The 13,662-nt window shown below is 45.0% G+C and overlaps 1 protein-coding gene across 2 annotated transcripts in view; it reads right to left on the bottom strand.

Annotated features, from left to right (window-relative positions):
• DOCK1 (dedicator of cytokinesis 1) overlaps positions 1-13,662 on the bottom strand; it is a 263,271-nt gene that overhangs the window by 196,813 nt on the left and 52,796 nt on the right. For both annotated transcript variants that reach the window (XM_015632986.3, XM_015632987.3), the window contains exons 20-23: positions 10,596-10,685; positions 10,152-10,252; positions 8,043-8,177; positions 4,591-4,699 (exon numbers count right to left, since the gene is read on the bottom strand). In XM_015632986.3, the coding sequence (XP_015488472.1) occupies positions 4,591-4,699; positions 8,043-8,177; positions 10,152-10,252; positions 10,596-10,685 (435 nt within the window). The remainder of the gene's footprint in view (positions 1-4,590; positions 4,700-8,042; positions 8,178-10,151; positions 10,253-10,595; positions 10,686-13,662) is intronic.

Genomic DNA, 13,662 nt, shown 5'->3' with positions numbered 1-13,662 from the left:
TTCATTCAGATCATTCAGAGCTCCCAGACTTTTCCCAGCCATCCTGAACAAAATCAGAACTGCAAATATCAGATGGGCCCTGCTCCTTGCACTGCAGGAGGAGCTTCTCTGCCTCCCAAGAGACACAGGAATCCCTGACTAAAGAATATCTGCATTTTTACCACACTTGAAACATCGCTCTCAAGCTCCAGCTGAGCTCATGCTTCAGCAGGAGAAGGTTAAGGAAATAATTATCATGCACCAATTAGCAGAAAACAGGAATAAACCCAGGAAGGCTCAGCACACTTGTAAGCATTAAAAATGCATGCAGGCACCAAGTGCTGCTCACCTTATTTCATCAGGTTTGAGCCCCAAAGCCAAAGTGATGCTTGGAGAACAATCTGGAACCTCCCCTTCCCCAGCTATTGCTGCAGCCCACTGCACTCAGTGTGAGAGGAGAACTTTTGTTACTGAGAGAACAACCACAACACGCCAGCCTTCAAATCACTGCTTGCATTTCCCTCCCCACACCTTAAAAACCTGGGAAAGGCAGCTCTGAAATGCCTGTCTCCACCACAGACAACACTGAAACATCAAAAAAAATCCCTAAAAATTTCATTTCATTAAGTGAAAAAAAAACAAAAAACAACAAAACAACTTCTGTGTTGTTTTGAATGTTGTAATTTTCACCAGTTCACCTTCCCAAATTCAAACCCACAGGACTGATTATAACCTGGGGTGAAAGTGGGTTTTAATCGTTCCTGCACCTCAACACTTTAATTCCAACACATCTGAGTATATAAAAGAGAAAAGAAATTATATTTAAGTGCCAGTAGAGTGCTGTAAGAGGTTTAAGTGCTAGTAAAGCTCTGCTCAAACCACATTCCAAGATCATATGGAATTTCACCTATTTATTGTAAAAATCCGTATTTGAAGTAGCATCAGCCAATCTAAAAACAACCTTTGAATGTTTTATATATATAAACTCTATAAATTATCCCCTACCCAGGACTTTAGGAATATCCACAGTCCTAAAAGAGGTACGAATTCCAAGCCTCTTTTTGTGCTCCACAATCTTAAATCCTTGTACAATTCTGAGTTTTCTTTTGAGGAAACTTTTTTCCCCCCTGCCACGTGTACCCAAAGCATTGAAAAATTTAAATTAAAAAAGGGAAAAAAAAAAATCAGCAATTTAAACGCAAAATATTAAACAACTGAAGACCTACAGTCAACAGCAGCTCATCAGCTTCCACAAGGACATAAATAATTGAATAGATAAAGAGGAATTCTTGCTAAGAACACAAGACTGCAGTCTTTCATTCTGTGTCAGCTTGAAGGCTACTCCCCCAGCAGATAGGAAAAAAAATCCAGCATATCCAGCCCAAAAAGTTGGGAACATCTCAGAGGAAAGTTCCAGTGGCAGCTCTGCTCCATGGTGATAAACTGTAAAGGAAGATTCCAGTTTTTGCAAGGAGAAATGGAAACACTGGGATGTGTGAAAGAAGCACCTGCCTTGTTTAGTGTAAAGCACTTTCATTTTCTGGGGAGGTTTTGTAACTTCTTATCTCTCTCCAAACACACTTATTCTGCCTACACTTATTTAGATTCCCCAGTATTTATACAAATCAGTGCAAAAAGCCTAAAACTGCTGCAGCAAGATCTGCTGATCTTCCTGCACAACACAGGGACCTGGGGGTGTGTCTGTTTAAAATCACTGGTTTTCCACAAAACTTCAGCAATGGATCCAACAGCACCAGAATTCCAGCCCTGTTTGGGTTGGGATGGACTCAGAAATCAACTTTTCCCACCCCCTGCCATGGCAGGGACACCTTCCCCTGTCCCAGCTGCTCCAGCCCCATCCAGCCTGGCCTTGGGCACTGCCAAAGCTTCTTTGAGAATTCCATCCCAGCTCCTCCCCACCTTCACAACCAAAAATTCCTGCCCAAAATCCCACCCAGCCCTGCCCTCTGGCACTGGGAGCCATTCCCTGGGTCCTGTCCCTCCATCCCTTGTCCCCAGTCCCTCTCCAGCTCTCCTGGAGCCCCTTTGGGCCCTGGCAGGGGCTCTGAGGTGTCCCTGCAGCTTCTCCTCTCCAGCCTGGCTCCATGGAGATGCTCAGGAGCATTTCCTTGTGCCCAGATTCCCACACCCTGGTGCCCAGCAGTGCCCACAGGAGATGCCAGCTGAGGTTTCTGTGCTCCCCTCCCCTCCTGGCTCTCCCAGCCTCCCTCAGAGGCTGCTCCCAGCACATCCCTGGCCCTGAGCTCTGTCCCTCTGCTGCTCTGGCTGCAACAACAAACTTCAGAAAAGATAAGAAATTCCTTTACCCCTTCTGAATTCCCCTCCTGACGATGTCAGTCCAAACCCCAGAGCACAGATCAGTGTCTCACCTGCTGGGAAGGTGCAGCATTCCCCATCCTCTGCACCCCTTTAACCCCTTCCTGAGGTTTGGCACCAGCACAGCAGCCAGCGTGCACCAAGTGGCTGCTCCACGGCTCTGTGACAGCCCTGGCACCCCTGCCCACCCCAGCACAGGGATATTTCAAATGTGAAATATCTGCTGCCCCTGTGCTGGCTCCAAGCTGTCAGCTCCAAGTGGGGATTATTTCACTCCCACCTGCCCACCCTTCAGCTCTCATTTCAGCCCCCCAGCTCTGGGAGCTCCAGTGATGCTCCTCTCCAGCAGCACACACTGAGGTACAACTCCTGTCTCTAATGTCACCCCCACGGTGTCACTGACACCTCCCAGCACTCTGCAGCTCTGCCAGGCAGGATGCACAGCATCCACACTCTGAAAACTCCCACATTTATCCACCCATTCCATGGTTTTGTTCTCTCTAACAGAAGCACACATTTCTGCCAGGCAGGATGCACAGCATCCACACTCTGAAAACTCCCACATTTATCCACCCATTCCATAGCTTTGTTCTCACATTTCTGCCTGGTGCTCACACTGCAGAGCTCCAGTGGATACCTGAACACCATAAAAGCAATTTCACAAGCTGCAAAAAGCCAATAGTAACAATTATGTGTTCTAAGAGCTCAGTAATTAGAGTCCAGAGGAGATGAAAGCAATAAATAATGAATGAAAGGTTTTCAAGACTTCTGAAATGCATCTTCAAGCACACTTAACCCCACACTGGCTCATCCCTCAGAGCTTCATCTGCCACCTGCAAACACACACAGGAGCTGTGCTCTGCTCAGCTCTGCAGAGCTCTGAACCTCAACCACTGCTGGTGGCATCTCTCCACTCCTTGCCAGGATGTTTTCCCTCCTGGATCTCAGGTGAACACAACCAAATCAATTTGCAGCTTTTTTTTTTCCTCCCCCCCACCCCTCCAAGGTATAAATTTGAAGAAAAAAAGCTCATGTTCATCTGCAAGGGAGTGTCAGGAAAAGCAGTATCACATTCCACTCCTGTCATCTGCAAACTCCCTCTCTGTAAAAGCCCAGACAGCTCTGAGCCACGGCCTCCAAGTGCCCATTTCCATTCAGGACAGATGCTTTGGCAATGAAATGAAAACACAGCTTTCCTGAAATGTGCAATATCCCTATTTTGTTATCAGATGATCCAGTCTTGGCCTCTCTGCTGAAAATATTCCTCCTCAGCTGCTTTATCCCCACTATCTCTTTTTGCTGTGTGCTCAGCACGGCACCAGGAGCCCCAGAGCTCGGCTACAAAGGACTGGGGGCTTTGACTCGGGACTTTTCCTGCTGGACTCCTCCAGAAACTTCTTCCACTGGCACAGGGATTTCCCACTGTCTTGTTTTTTGCAAGCAGGAAGAGTCCAACTGTCCCCAAATCTCAGTCCCTTGATCATCTCTCAACTGATTCAGCAGGGCTGGGTCAGGGGTTTCATCTTTTTTATCAACTCTGGCTGGAAGCACAAGGAGAAGTTCAAGGTGCAGCTCATCAAACGCACATTTAGGGCAGTCTCTGTAGTTTTCCACCATGAAAAAGATCCACTAACTTCTGTATCCAGCCTCCTCTGGACACTAAAACCTACCAGTGCCATAATTCAGAGCTTCTGCTCTTTGATATCAGCACCCTCTGAGGGCACAGAGCCCTTTCCCAATTGCATGAGCCAACGTTACCAAAAGCAGATGCTGTTTCTAAAGGGAAACAAGAAAAGGTCTAAGGGATGAAAGGTGGAGCTTCCAGTCTCACTCACTACTAATCTGCTCTTTAAAATATGTACTGGGACTAAAGATCCTATATTGAAGCCTCAGATATAAATAACTGCATTAAAATATAAGGATCTACACTGTTATCAGCATCTTAAATATAAAGCCTTAAAAACACTTTAAGATTATACACGTTAAAAAAGCAAAATGTCACTGAAACCATATTAAGTTCTTTTTAAAATAAAAATGAAGGTTTTGAAGCAATTAAAAGGTGGAGTCAATGATCTTAGATGTCTCTTCTAGGATTCCATAAATTTACTTGTTCAAACAAAGTTCTTTACACAGTCACAAACCCTTCAGCAGAAGCACCAAGTATTAACCTTGCCTGAAATAAAGCCAGCTTTTAAGCACAAACACAAGCAAGGACTTCACTGATGACCTTCTTGTGGTTTGGGATGCAAAAGTGGAGATCTGGAAAGCACAAACCTTCACTATGACAGTCTGGTCAGAGTTGCTGCTCATCATCTCATTGATGGACTTAAAGAGCTGCAGCAGAGAGTCCCTGAAGTCTGCTTCTCCTTTGTTTTCGTACAGCCTGAAAAAGAATTAGGTTTCATCAGCACAAACCACAATGGAAATACTGTTTTAAAATATCTGGTGGTATTTGTGACAATGGAATGACAGATGGCCATTTGTTGTCTCGCATTTCTTCAAGAATTTCTACAACTTCCTTCGCCGAATCAAGAGCAATCTTCCACAAAAAAACCCCTCAAGATGAGACAGCCTGGCCAGGCTGGGCCAGCAGGAAGCAGAGATTTTTATTGTAAAGCTGTTTATGTGAAATTGCACATCCAGCAGAGCTGTTCCAGTGTCTGGTGGGTCCCTGAGCCCATGCCCACACAGCCCTGGGACTCCACCCTGGCAGGACCTTGCCAGGCAGCTCTGTGCTGATGAAGGCAGAAAGCAGCCAGCCAACTTGCCAGCAATCATTAAAATCTACCAGTGGCCTCAGGTGAGTGACCTTAAACTCTGGAAAAGAAAGAAACACAAAACCCATCGACCCTCTGTTTGCTAAAAGGATACTTTTTTATTATTATTTTTTTTCCTGTGGGCAGGAAGCACTGAGGTTAAATTGTGTTTCAGCACTAATTTCAGGCTCAGTTTCCCATGGAGTCAGCACAGCTGACACAGAGGAGTGACTCAGCCCCAGCTCAGCTTCAGGAGCGAGGTCCCTGTGCCTTCAGACTCGTTCCTCAGAGCTGAGCTGCCCACTGGGATCCCCCTCTCAGGGGCTTTTAGGGGGTGAAAACTGCACAGAGACACCTGAGCAACACCAGAGGCCAAAAAACAAACACAGCCAAGGTGAAGAACTTGGGCCACTGGTACAATGAGTGCTCCTGGAATTCTCTGGAGTGTTTTAAATGCAGAACCAGCCCTGTCTCGGGTGTGGGATGGCACAATCCTCACTGGAAAATGAGAGGGGAGACGAGCACTGGCTCCACATCATCCTTGAAAACCTTCCCCTCCCTCAGGCAGCACGTGGGACTCACCTGCACCAGGGTTATTCAGACTTAACATGACCACAAAAATCTGAAATCCAGATTAAATCCAAATATGGGGAGTTATAAACATCACATGGGACCTCCAGGCCAGGCTGGACAAGGTTTGGAGCACCCTGGGAGAGTGGAAGGTGTCCCTGCCCAAGGCAGGGGGTGGAATGGGATGAGTTTAAGGTCCTTTCCCACCCAAACCATTCCATGACCCCTTCCCCCAGTGAAACCCCCATCTTTACCAGCTCTGATTGCCTCCAAGAGCCTCAAACAACAACAACAACAACCACCACAACATTTCCCAAGCCCTCCCTGGTTCCACTGGCTCTGATCCCCCCAGACACCTGGCACCAAGAGCCATTTGAGCAGCATTCCAACTCCCTTTTACCTTCCTCCTTTTTCCCCTGAAATTAAACCCAGTAGGAAGGTCCTGAATGTAGTCTGCAGCTCAGAAAGAGCATTTCACCCAGAAATTTCCTATGTACAATCCTTGTACAATTTCTTCATGTTCCAAGACCACAGAATCATGGAATGGTTTGGGTGGGAAGGGATTTTAAATCCCAAAAAACCTCACTCCTGCCATGCAGGGACAGCTCCCACTATCTCAGGGTGTTCCAACCTGGCCTGGGACACTTCCAGGGATCCAGGGGCAGCCCCAGCTGCTCTGGGCACCCTCCCAGCCAGGAATTCCTTCCCAATATCCCATCTAAAGCTACAGGGTGATGGATCACCTGCTGCAGCTGAAGTGGGCTTTTCTTGGGATAAACATGGAGTTCAGGCTGATCCTGCTGCTTTGCACTGAAGTTAATGTGCATCATTTTTAATGCTGTGCTCATATACCTTTGGAAGCCTCAGATATGAAATAAGTTTATTTTAACCAGGACACAGAGGAAATAAATACTACAGGAAAAAAAAAACCAAACCCAACCACTAAATTGTGTTATTTTGCTGTGCACATTTCTATTCCCCTTTTAGGCTAAAACTGGGGGTTATGCAGGGTAAAAAACTTGTTAAGTCCCCATTTCCATAATGGATTTCAGTGTCCCCCTGAACAGATTAGAGAGGTGAAACTTCTACCAACAGAAACAGTAACTGAACTTGACAGCCCAATATATCAAAGTGATTCAGACAAAGAGCTCTGCCTTTCAAAAAGGAAGTTATAATAAAAATAAACAAGCTAGCCACAAATGTGTTCCTACTGTCAGTTAATAACATCTATTTATTTAATATACCTGATAAAATACAAAATCTCTGCAGCTGTGAGAAAACAAGGTTTACACCAGGCTGGTCCTTCCAGCACTGCCTGGAGCATTTTAAGAGTGTAGTAAATACACCACAAGCACTGGGATCACTACTGAGGAAATCAAATAAAGATATTTCTAAAGGTCACTTGTAATATTCTGCTTTTATCAACCTCTGCTGTACACAAATAGATGTGCCACAATGCTTTAAGTGGATGAGCTTCCATGGATTTATCCAGAATTCAAGTGTTAAAATGCTCCATCCATCCACTGAGCCCACCACCCTTTCCCTGAAGTTAAAAATATGCCAGATTTTGGAATAAAAGCTTCAGCCTGCTGCTTGGGATTCCTCAGGGGAGCAGCAGCAATCACTCCACACTCCTGAATTTTAATCACTCCAAATCACACCCCCCAGGCAGGGCTTCAGTCCTGCAGCAGCACAAATCACAGGCTCCTTTCTGCATTCAGCAATTTTGCTGATTAATCCCTTGGCATGGAGAGTTGGGTCTTCCCACCACTGAAGGGCTGGGAATTTTTGCTTCCCACAAGGAAATCCCACAGCCAGTCCTGGAGGGTCAGATTGTCTGTAAATCCAATCTGCAGACAGAGGGAATTTTTTTCTCTGTTTTCAAGTGATTTGTAGGGCCTGCTACAGCCTCAGTGACATCCAGTATTTTATGAATCTCACAGCAGGGCTCCTACAGAAATAAATTCCAAGCCCTAAATTAGAGAAAAGGGTGGTGGAGATGGGAACTGAAGAGCTCTACATAAATCCCTTATAATAAGGTTGTTACCACTGCTAACAAGCAGTAAAAGGACTCAATCTAAGTGAAGATCTCATCAGCTTGGTTTATAACTTCTGTAACATCTTGTGTATAAAACACAATACAGTAACACAAGTTCCTCCCAAACAGTGCCAAGCTTTAATTGTTCAGAGACCTAAATTACCAAGATTTTACCAAATCACTGCTTCTGAAAACACAGATCTCTGCTACAGAGGGAAAACCCTTCTCCTGAAATAACTCCTCACAGTTTCCAGCATTTCTAAAACAGTGCAATATTAAGCCATTTTTAGTGATGGACTGTAGAATTTTGGCAGTTTTGGGGATTTATTGGCAATGGGAGTTGAAGCACTGCCTGTACTCACTGGTTGAACAATATCCTGGACCGGACAATGAATTTGAAGATGTATTCCAAGGCTTTCATGGCTTTGAAGAGTTGGTCAGTGATCCCACACTTCTCAGCACTGTCCACATATGTTTTTAAAACCTTGGTCAGTTTTCTGTTGAAACACAAAAAAAAAAAACCACATACAAGTTACAAGTATTCTCACAGAATTTCTATTTTGAAAGGTTTAAAGAAAAATTATGTGCCCACAGAGCTACAAAGTTAATTCTTCCAGTAATAAACTTGTTGTGGTTTAGTTTTGCTGATAAGTAGCTGTAAATTATTCTTGAGCAAAAAAAGAAAAAACACAGACCATAACCTCGTTTAACACACAAGAAATACAACAAATCTCAGTAAAGCTGATTTTCTGCTGGATGTTCAGATGGATATTCAGATTTAGGCTCTGAGAAAGATGCACCTACTAATAATAATCAGAAAATGATAATTAAATTAAATACAAGCATGCTGTTAGAATTAACAGTATGAGTTCCTTCATTCAACAAGGCTTCCCCTTTAGAAAGCTTTTCTGTGCATTTTGGGCTGAAATTTGTAAAATTTATTTCTCAAAGTACACACCACCAGCTGGAAATCCTCTTCTTCCCCATTTTAAAGTCCATCAAACTCAAAAGTGAAACAATTTTCAAAATAATCCCATTTCAGCTCCCTCCCTTCCAATGAATATAAATCAGGGTTTTAATGCAACCACGAGCAATTCCATTTTAAATCATCCCAGCTCCGGTGCATGATCCAACATCCCCACTCCAAGTAAACAAGCTCCACATTATTCCCCACTCTCAGAAAACAACACTGAGCTCCCACAGACCCTGCTGCCTGTTGGAGCAGGAGCAAACTGCCTGGGAAATTCAAATAACCCCTCAGATATTGCCAAGGCCACCTCTCTTTACTTCAGGGCTGAAGGTTGGGCTGGATCTCGGAGCTCTTTTCCATGCTGGATGTTGTGGGAGGGAAAGGGCAGGGATCTGCCACATCCATGGGGACACCTCAAGCCAGAGTTCAGCTCTTCCCTGTTTCTGCCTCCCTGCACTTGAGGAAGGGAAGGATGCTCTAAGTGCCAACCATGGAAGCACCACCCTCAGCTTCTCCTGAGAAATCCAGGATGCTCCACCCAGGGCACCCAGCAGGAACTCAACAATCAAAATCTCAGTGCTGACACTGAAGGCTCCAATCTTCCTTGGGAATTAAAGGAGGATTAGGGAAAGGTTCTTCCCCAGAGGGGACTGGCACTGCCCAGGCTCTCAGGGAATGGGCACAAAGGCTGCCAGAGCTCCAGGAGCCTTTGGACATCACTCCCAGGATCCCAGGAATGCTGGGGTGTCTGTGCAGGGCCAGGAGTTGGACTGGATCATCCCTGTGGGTCCCTCCCAGCTCAGGACATTCTCTGATTTTATCATTCTTCACCATTTTACATCAATGTTTCAGGTCCCTTAACAGAGGCTCTGCACCAGCAAAGGGCACCTCAGGTTTCCTGGTTTGGGTTTTCCTTCCCCCAGCACTGCAAAGAGATCCATCAGGCATTTTTCCTCCAACACTGACAGTCTTACACAGCAGCAAAGATTCCAACTGTCAAAAAACACTTAAGTTTTTCCTCCAACACTGACAGTCTTACACAGCAGCAAAGATTCCAACTGTCAAAAAACACTTAAGACAACAAAAATACCAGGCCTCTGTTTTTTTGTCTTTCACTGCTTCTTCCCCACATTGACAGTAATGTGGATAATCCAGGGTACAATGTCATTTAATGCACAAAAAAACTGTATTTAAAGCATCTTAAATGGACATGATTTCCTTCCAATATGAGTGAGAATTGCTTTTGTTTTCCTTACAAAACAACTCTTGAAATTGTCAAATCATCCCCTTCTTCATTACAGCACAATCAAAACTTCTCCTTGCACAGGACTGAAAGTTTTACCAGTTTATTTCAAGAAACAAAGGCTATCCCCAATCTTCTACAAGTCCCTCCCAAGCTCATGGGCACTTTTCTAATTAAGCTACATAAACAAGTAATTAAATAAAATTATCTGGAAAAATTCTCCAAGTCACATTAGGAAAAGTAAATTTTCCAGCTTACGTGTAGGCCAAGGTAGCACTGAAATGCTTCTTGATATAAGTCTCCAAAACAGGGTTGAAATGCTGAAATTTTCTGTCAGCAATCAGTCCAATGATAAATACCTGAAAAAACAGCATAATTAGTGTTTTATTCTCCAAAAAATCTTTAATTTTTGTCCATTCCCTTTTGTTTTCTGAGAAGACACATTGCTGACATTAAAATTTCTGTTCTCCTTCTGTCCTAAATTCTGCTGCTAATCCATTAAAATAACTGGATTGGAGTGCTCCCTTATTTTCTGGGAGGATGATATGATATAATCCAACTCCCCCTGGATCTGAACCTTTAAATATAACTTTTAAATTAAAGAGTAACTCTCAGCTCAGATCTTTTCTGTTAATAAACTGCACTCTATCATTTATTCCCCATTATTAGGTAGATCTCAGACCCTGCCCACTGCAAACTCACCAAAGCATCAAACACCAAAGTGTCAAAGGTCTCACTCTCCGAGTTCTCCATCATGATGTTAAAAAGGGCATCCAGTGTATCTTGAAGAAACTACAAAGAAACAGCACAGCTCATCATGTTTTCAAAGGAAAATTAAATTTAGATTCCACTCAGGTTTCTATAGATATTTTTGCTAAAGTAGAGGCATTTTAAAAGTTAGCTGAAAAACAGAAAATCCAGAAATTTTCAGCAAATGATTTTTTAGTCAAGTTGATTATCTATACACAGGTTATCACTCCAACAGAACAAAAATGAAGTCAGAAATCACACTTGGCACACCTGGACGAGGACTTTCATCTCTGACAGTGCTGCAGCAACAAGAAATCCCAAACTGCAGATTCAGCACACGGCCACCAGGCCCATGCATTGCTGAAAACTCGGGTGTTTCACAGCACAATCCACACAAGCAACCCAGTCTCATGCCAAGGAAGTGGGAGCTGAGCCATGGAAGGCACTCAGAACATCCCTGCTCAGGGCTGCACCACAGATCCACAATTCCAGGTGGGATCACACATGCAGACATGGGAACAGAGCCCCCCACTGCTGCCCCAGCCCCAAACCTACACAGGAAGGTCTTCACTCCCCCCTGGCTGGGCACTCCCATCTGTGAGAGGAAAAGCAGATTAGTGCCAGGGGCTTCCAGTCAAGCACAGGGACAAAAGCCTCCTAATTCCAGTTGTTCTTCCCAGAGACAGCCAGGAATCCATGCACTGCCAGAGGTACTCATCACTTCTGCTGGAATGGGATTGTGTCTGAGCAGCTCCTTCCTCCAGCTGCCACAGACAGACAGGGGCTCCTCCAGGGCACAGCCAGGCTGGGTCACAGCTCAGTTTGGGTTGAGAAAGAAGGGGTTAAATGTGGATGGTTCCAGCACATCTGTCTCAAATCATCCCAGGATGGTTTGGGTTGGAAATGGCCTTAAATCCCATCCATTCCCAGCCCCAGCCATGGCAGGGACACCTTCCCCTGTCCCAGCTGCTCCAGCCCCAATGTCCAGCCTGGCCTTGGGCACTGCCAGGGATCCAGGGGCAGCCCCAGCTGCTCTGGGCACCTGTGCCAGGCCCTGCCCACCCTCACAGGGAAGTAAAATGGAAAAAAAAAATGTTTTTGCCTTGTAGACAAGATAGGGTGTAACTGGGGAAGAATATCTCATCAAGCTGAACAGAACTGACCCTGAGATTCCAGCTACAAGAGATTCCACATCCTGTGAGAGGGATGGAAAACCAGCCTGACTCCCACCTTCCTCCTTTAAATGTTTAGCTGTGCAAGGAGTCTCCTGGATCAAGCCTGATTCACCTGATCTCCTAAACCTACAGTCAAATGTCAGGAATTAACCCCCACTCACAGCTGAATGTCAAACTCCTTAAACCAAGTGAACACAGAGTCACAGTTTGTGCTGCTCAGGATGAAAAAAACAGAAAAGCCAAAATTCTTGCAGCTGATCTTAGCCCAATCCTGGGGAAGAGCCAGCTCATAATTTCACTACAGGGGCAAAAGAAAAACATCACCTTCTCACAGCCTTACTCATCCCATTAAAGAAGATGTGCAAATAAAGCACATTAAAGGCTGGACTCGATGTTCTAAAGGTTGAACTCGGTGATCTCAGAGGTCTTTTCCAACCTAAATGGTTCTGTAATTTTAAATGATTCTGTGGCTGCTGCCAGCTGGCAGGGAGGGAAGTGCAAAGCACAGTTTTGAGCCTTGACAGGAGAAGTTTCTCTCTTGGTCTGAAGAGAAGTTGCACTCTTGGGCCCCAAAGACTGAGTCCTCTGGAAGCCAAAGGATGGTTGGGAGGCTGATCAAGCCTTGATTTCACATTCAGGAACCTCAGCCTGACTTTCATTAGCTGAGTTCAAGCTCTAAATCCGCTCACCAGGACTTGGTGTAGCAGCAGGAAGAGCACAGCACAGATGCTGCTGCTGCTGTGTGAAGGGGCAGGACATTTCTCAGGTAGCATGAATAATTCCTACACTATTAGTTTACATTCTCATACTCCACAGACTCTGCACAAACGGAGCCAGAGCCTCTGGGGAAGGGAGATAACATTTACAGCTTCCACACACTCTGGGAACAGGCACAGAATGGGTATCTGGGCTCATCTTCACTCAAATAAATGAATACCAGTAGGCCCAGCCCTTTTACTGGGAGTTTTAAAAACAGGCAATGGCTTAACAGAAAATACAAATATGATTTATCACATCAATACTTTTTTTTTTAAAGATTTGCAGACTGCACTGGGTATCGTGGTTAAAAACATGAAGGGCAAAGAAAGCTGGAAAGAAAGGAGCAGTTACAAACCAGATCCTGCAAGGATCCACAAAGATGGGACACTGCTGCAACAAATGGAGAATGTAAACACTGGCCCTCTGAAAAAAGGATAAAAATGGTGCTGGAAGCAATATTAAACATTCCCTCTTCTGCCCTCTGCATGATTCCAGTTGTGCTCAGAGAGAAGGGAATCTCATTGAGTCCTGAGCGTGTGGCAGCTGCAGAACTCACTCCAAAACCCCCTTTTTGTGCATCCTGAGGAAATCCCTGATCCCCACCCAGCAGGAATGTGCCACACACTCTGGGATGTCACTTTGGGAGAGGAGGGAGAATTCCAAGTGACAGAGCCATGGCAATGCTCGGCAGGAGCCAGCACTGCTGGCAAGGTTCTGCTCTCAAACAGCCCAGGACAAATCCACAGCAAGGAGAACCTTCCTGAAACACCAATCTGTGGGAAATCACCCTCCCCACCCTCCAAGGATGACAATATCAGCACTCCCAGGTGCTCTGAGTCACTTCAAGCTGAGGCTTCATTATGCTCCTGTTAACCAAGTGAAAATCCCCTGAAGTAAGGAAACAACTCTCCAGGGTCACCTGTGGCCAAGATCATCTTTTGACACTCTTTTAGATTTGATTTATTACAACACCTTCAATAAAGTCCCAGCCTCCTCTTTTCCCCAGCTAAATCTGTCTTTATGTAGCTCTCTGTAATCACTCAGTGGCCTCGGCAAATGTAAATAACTTGGCTCAGCTAAATGTT

Source organism: Parus major, chromosome 6, assembly GCF_001522545.3.
Source record: "Parus major isolate Abel chromosome 6, Parus_major1.1, whole genome shotgun sequence".
Taxonomy (NCBI): Eukaryota; Metazoa; Chordata; class Aves; order Passeriformes; family Paridae; genus Parus; species Parus major.
The sequence above is the reverse complement of the archived record's forward strand: the minus strand, read 5'-3'. Positions and strand labels throughout refer to the sequence as shown.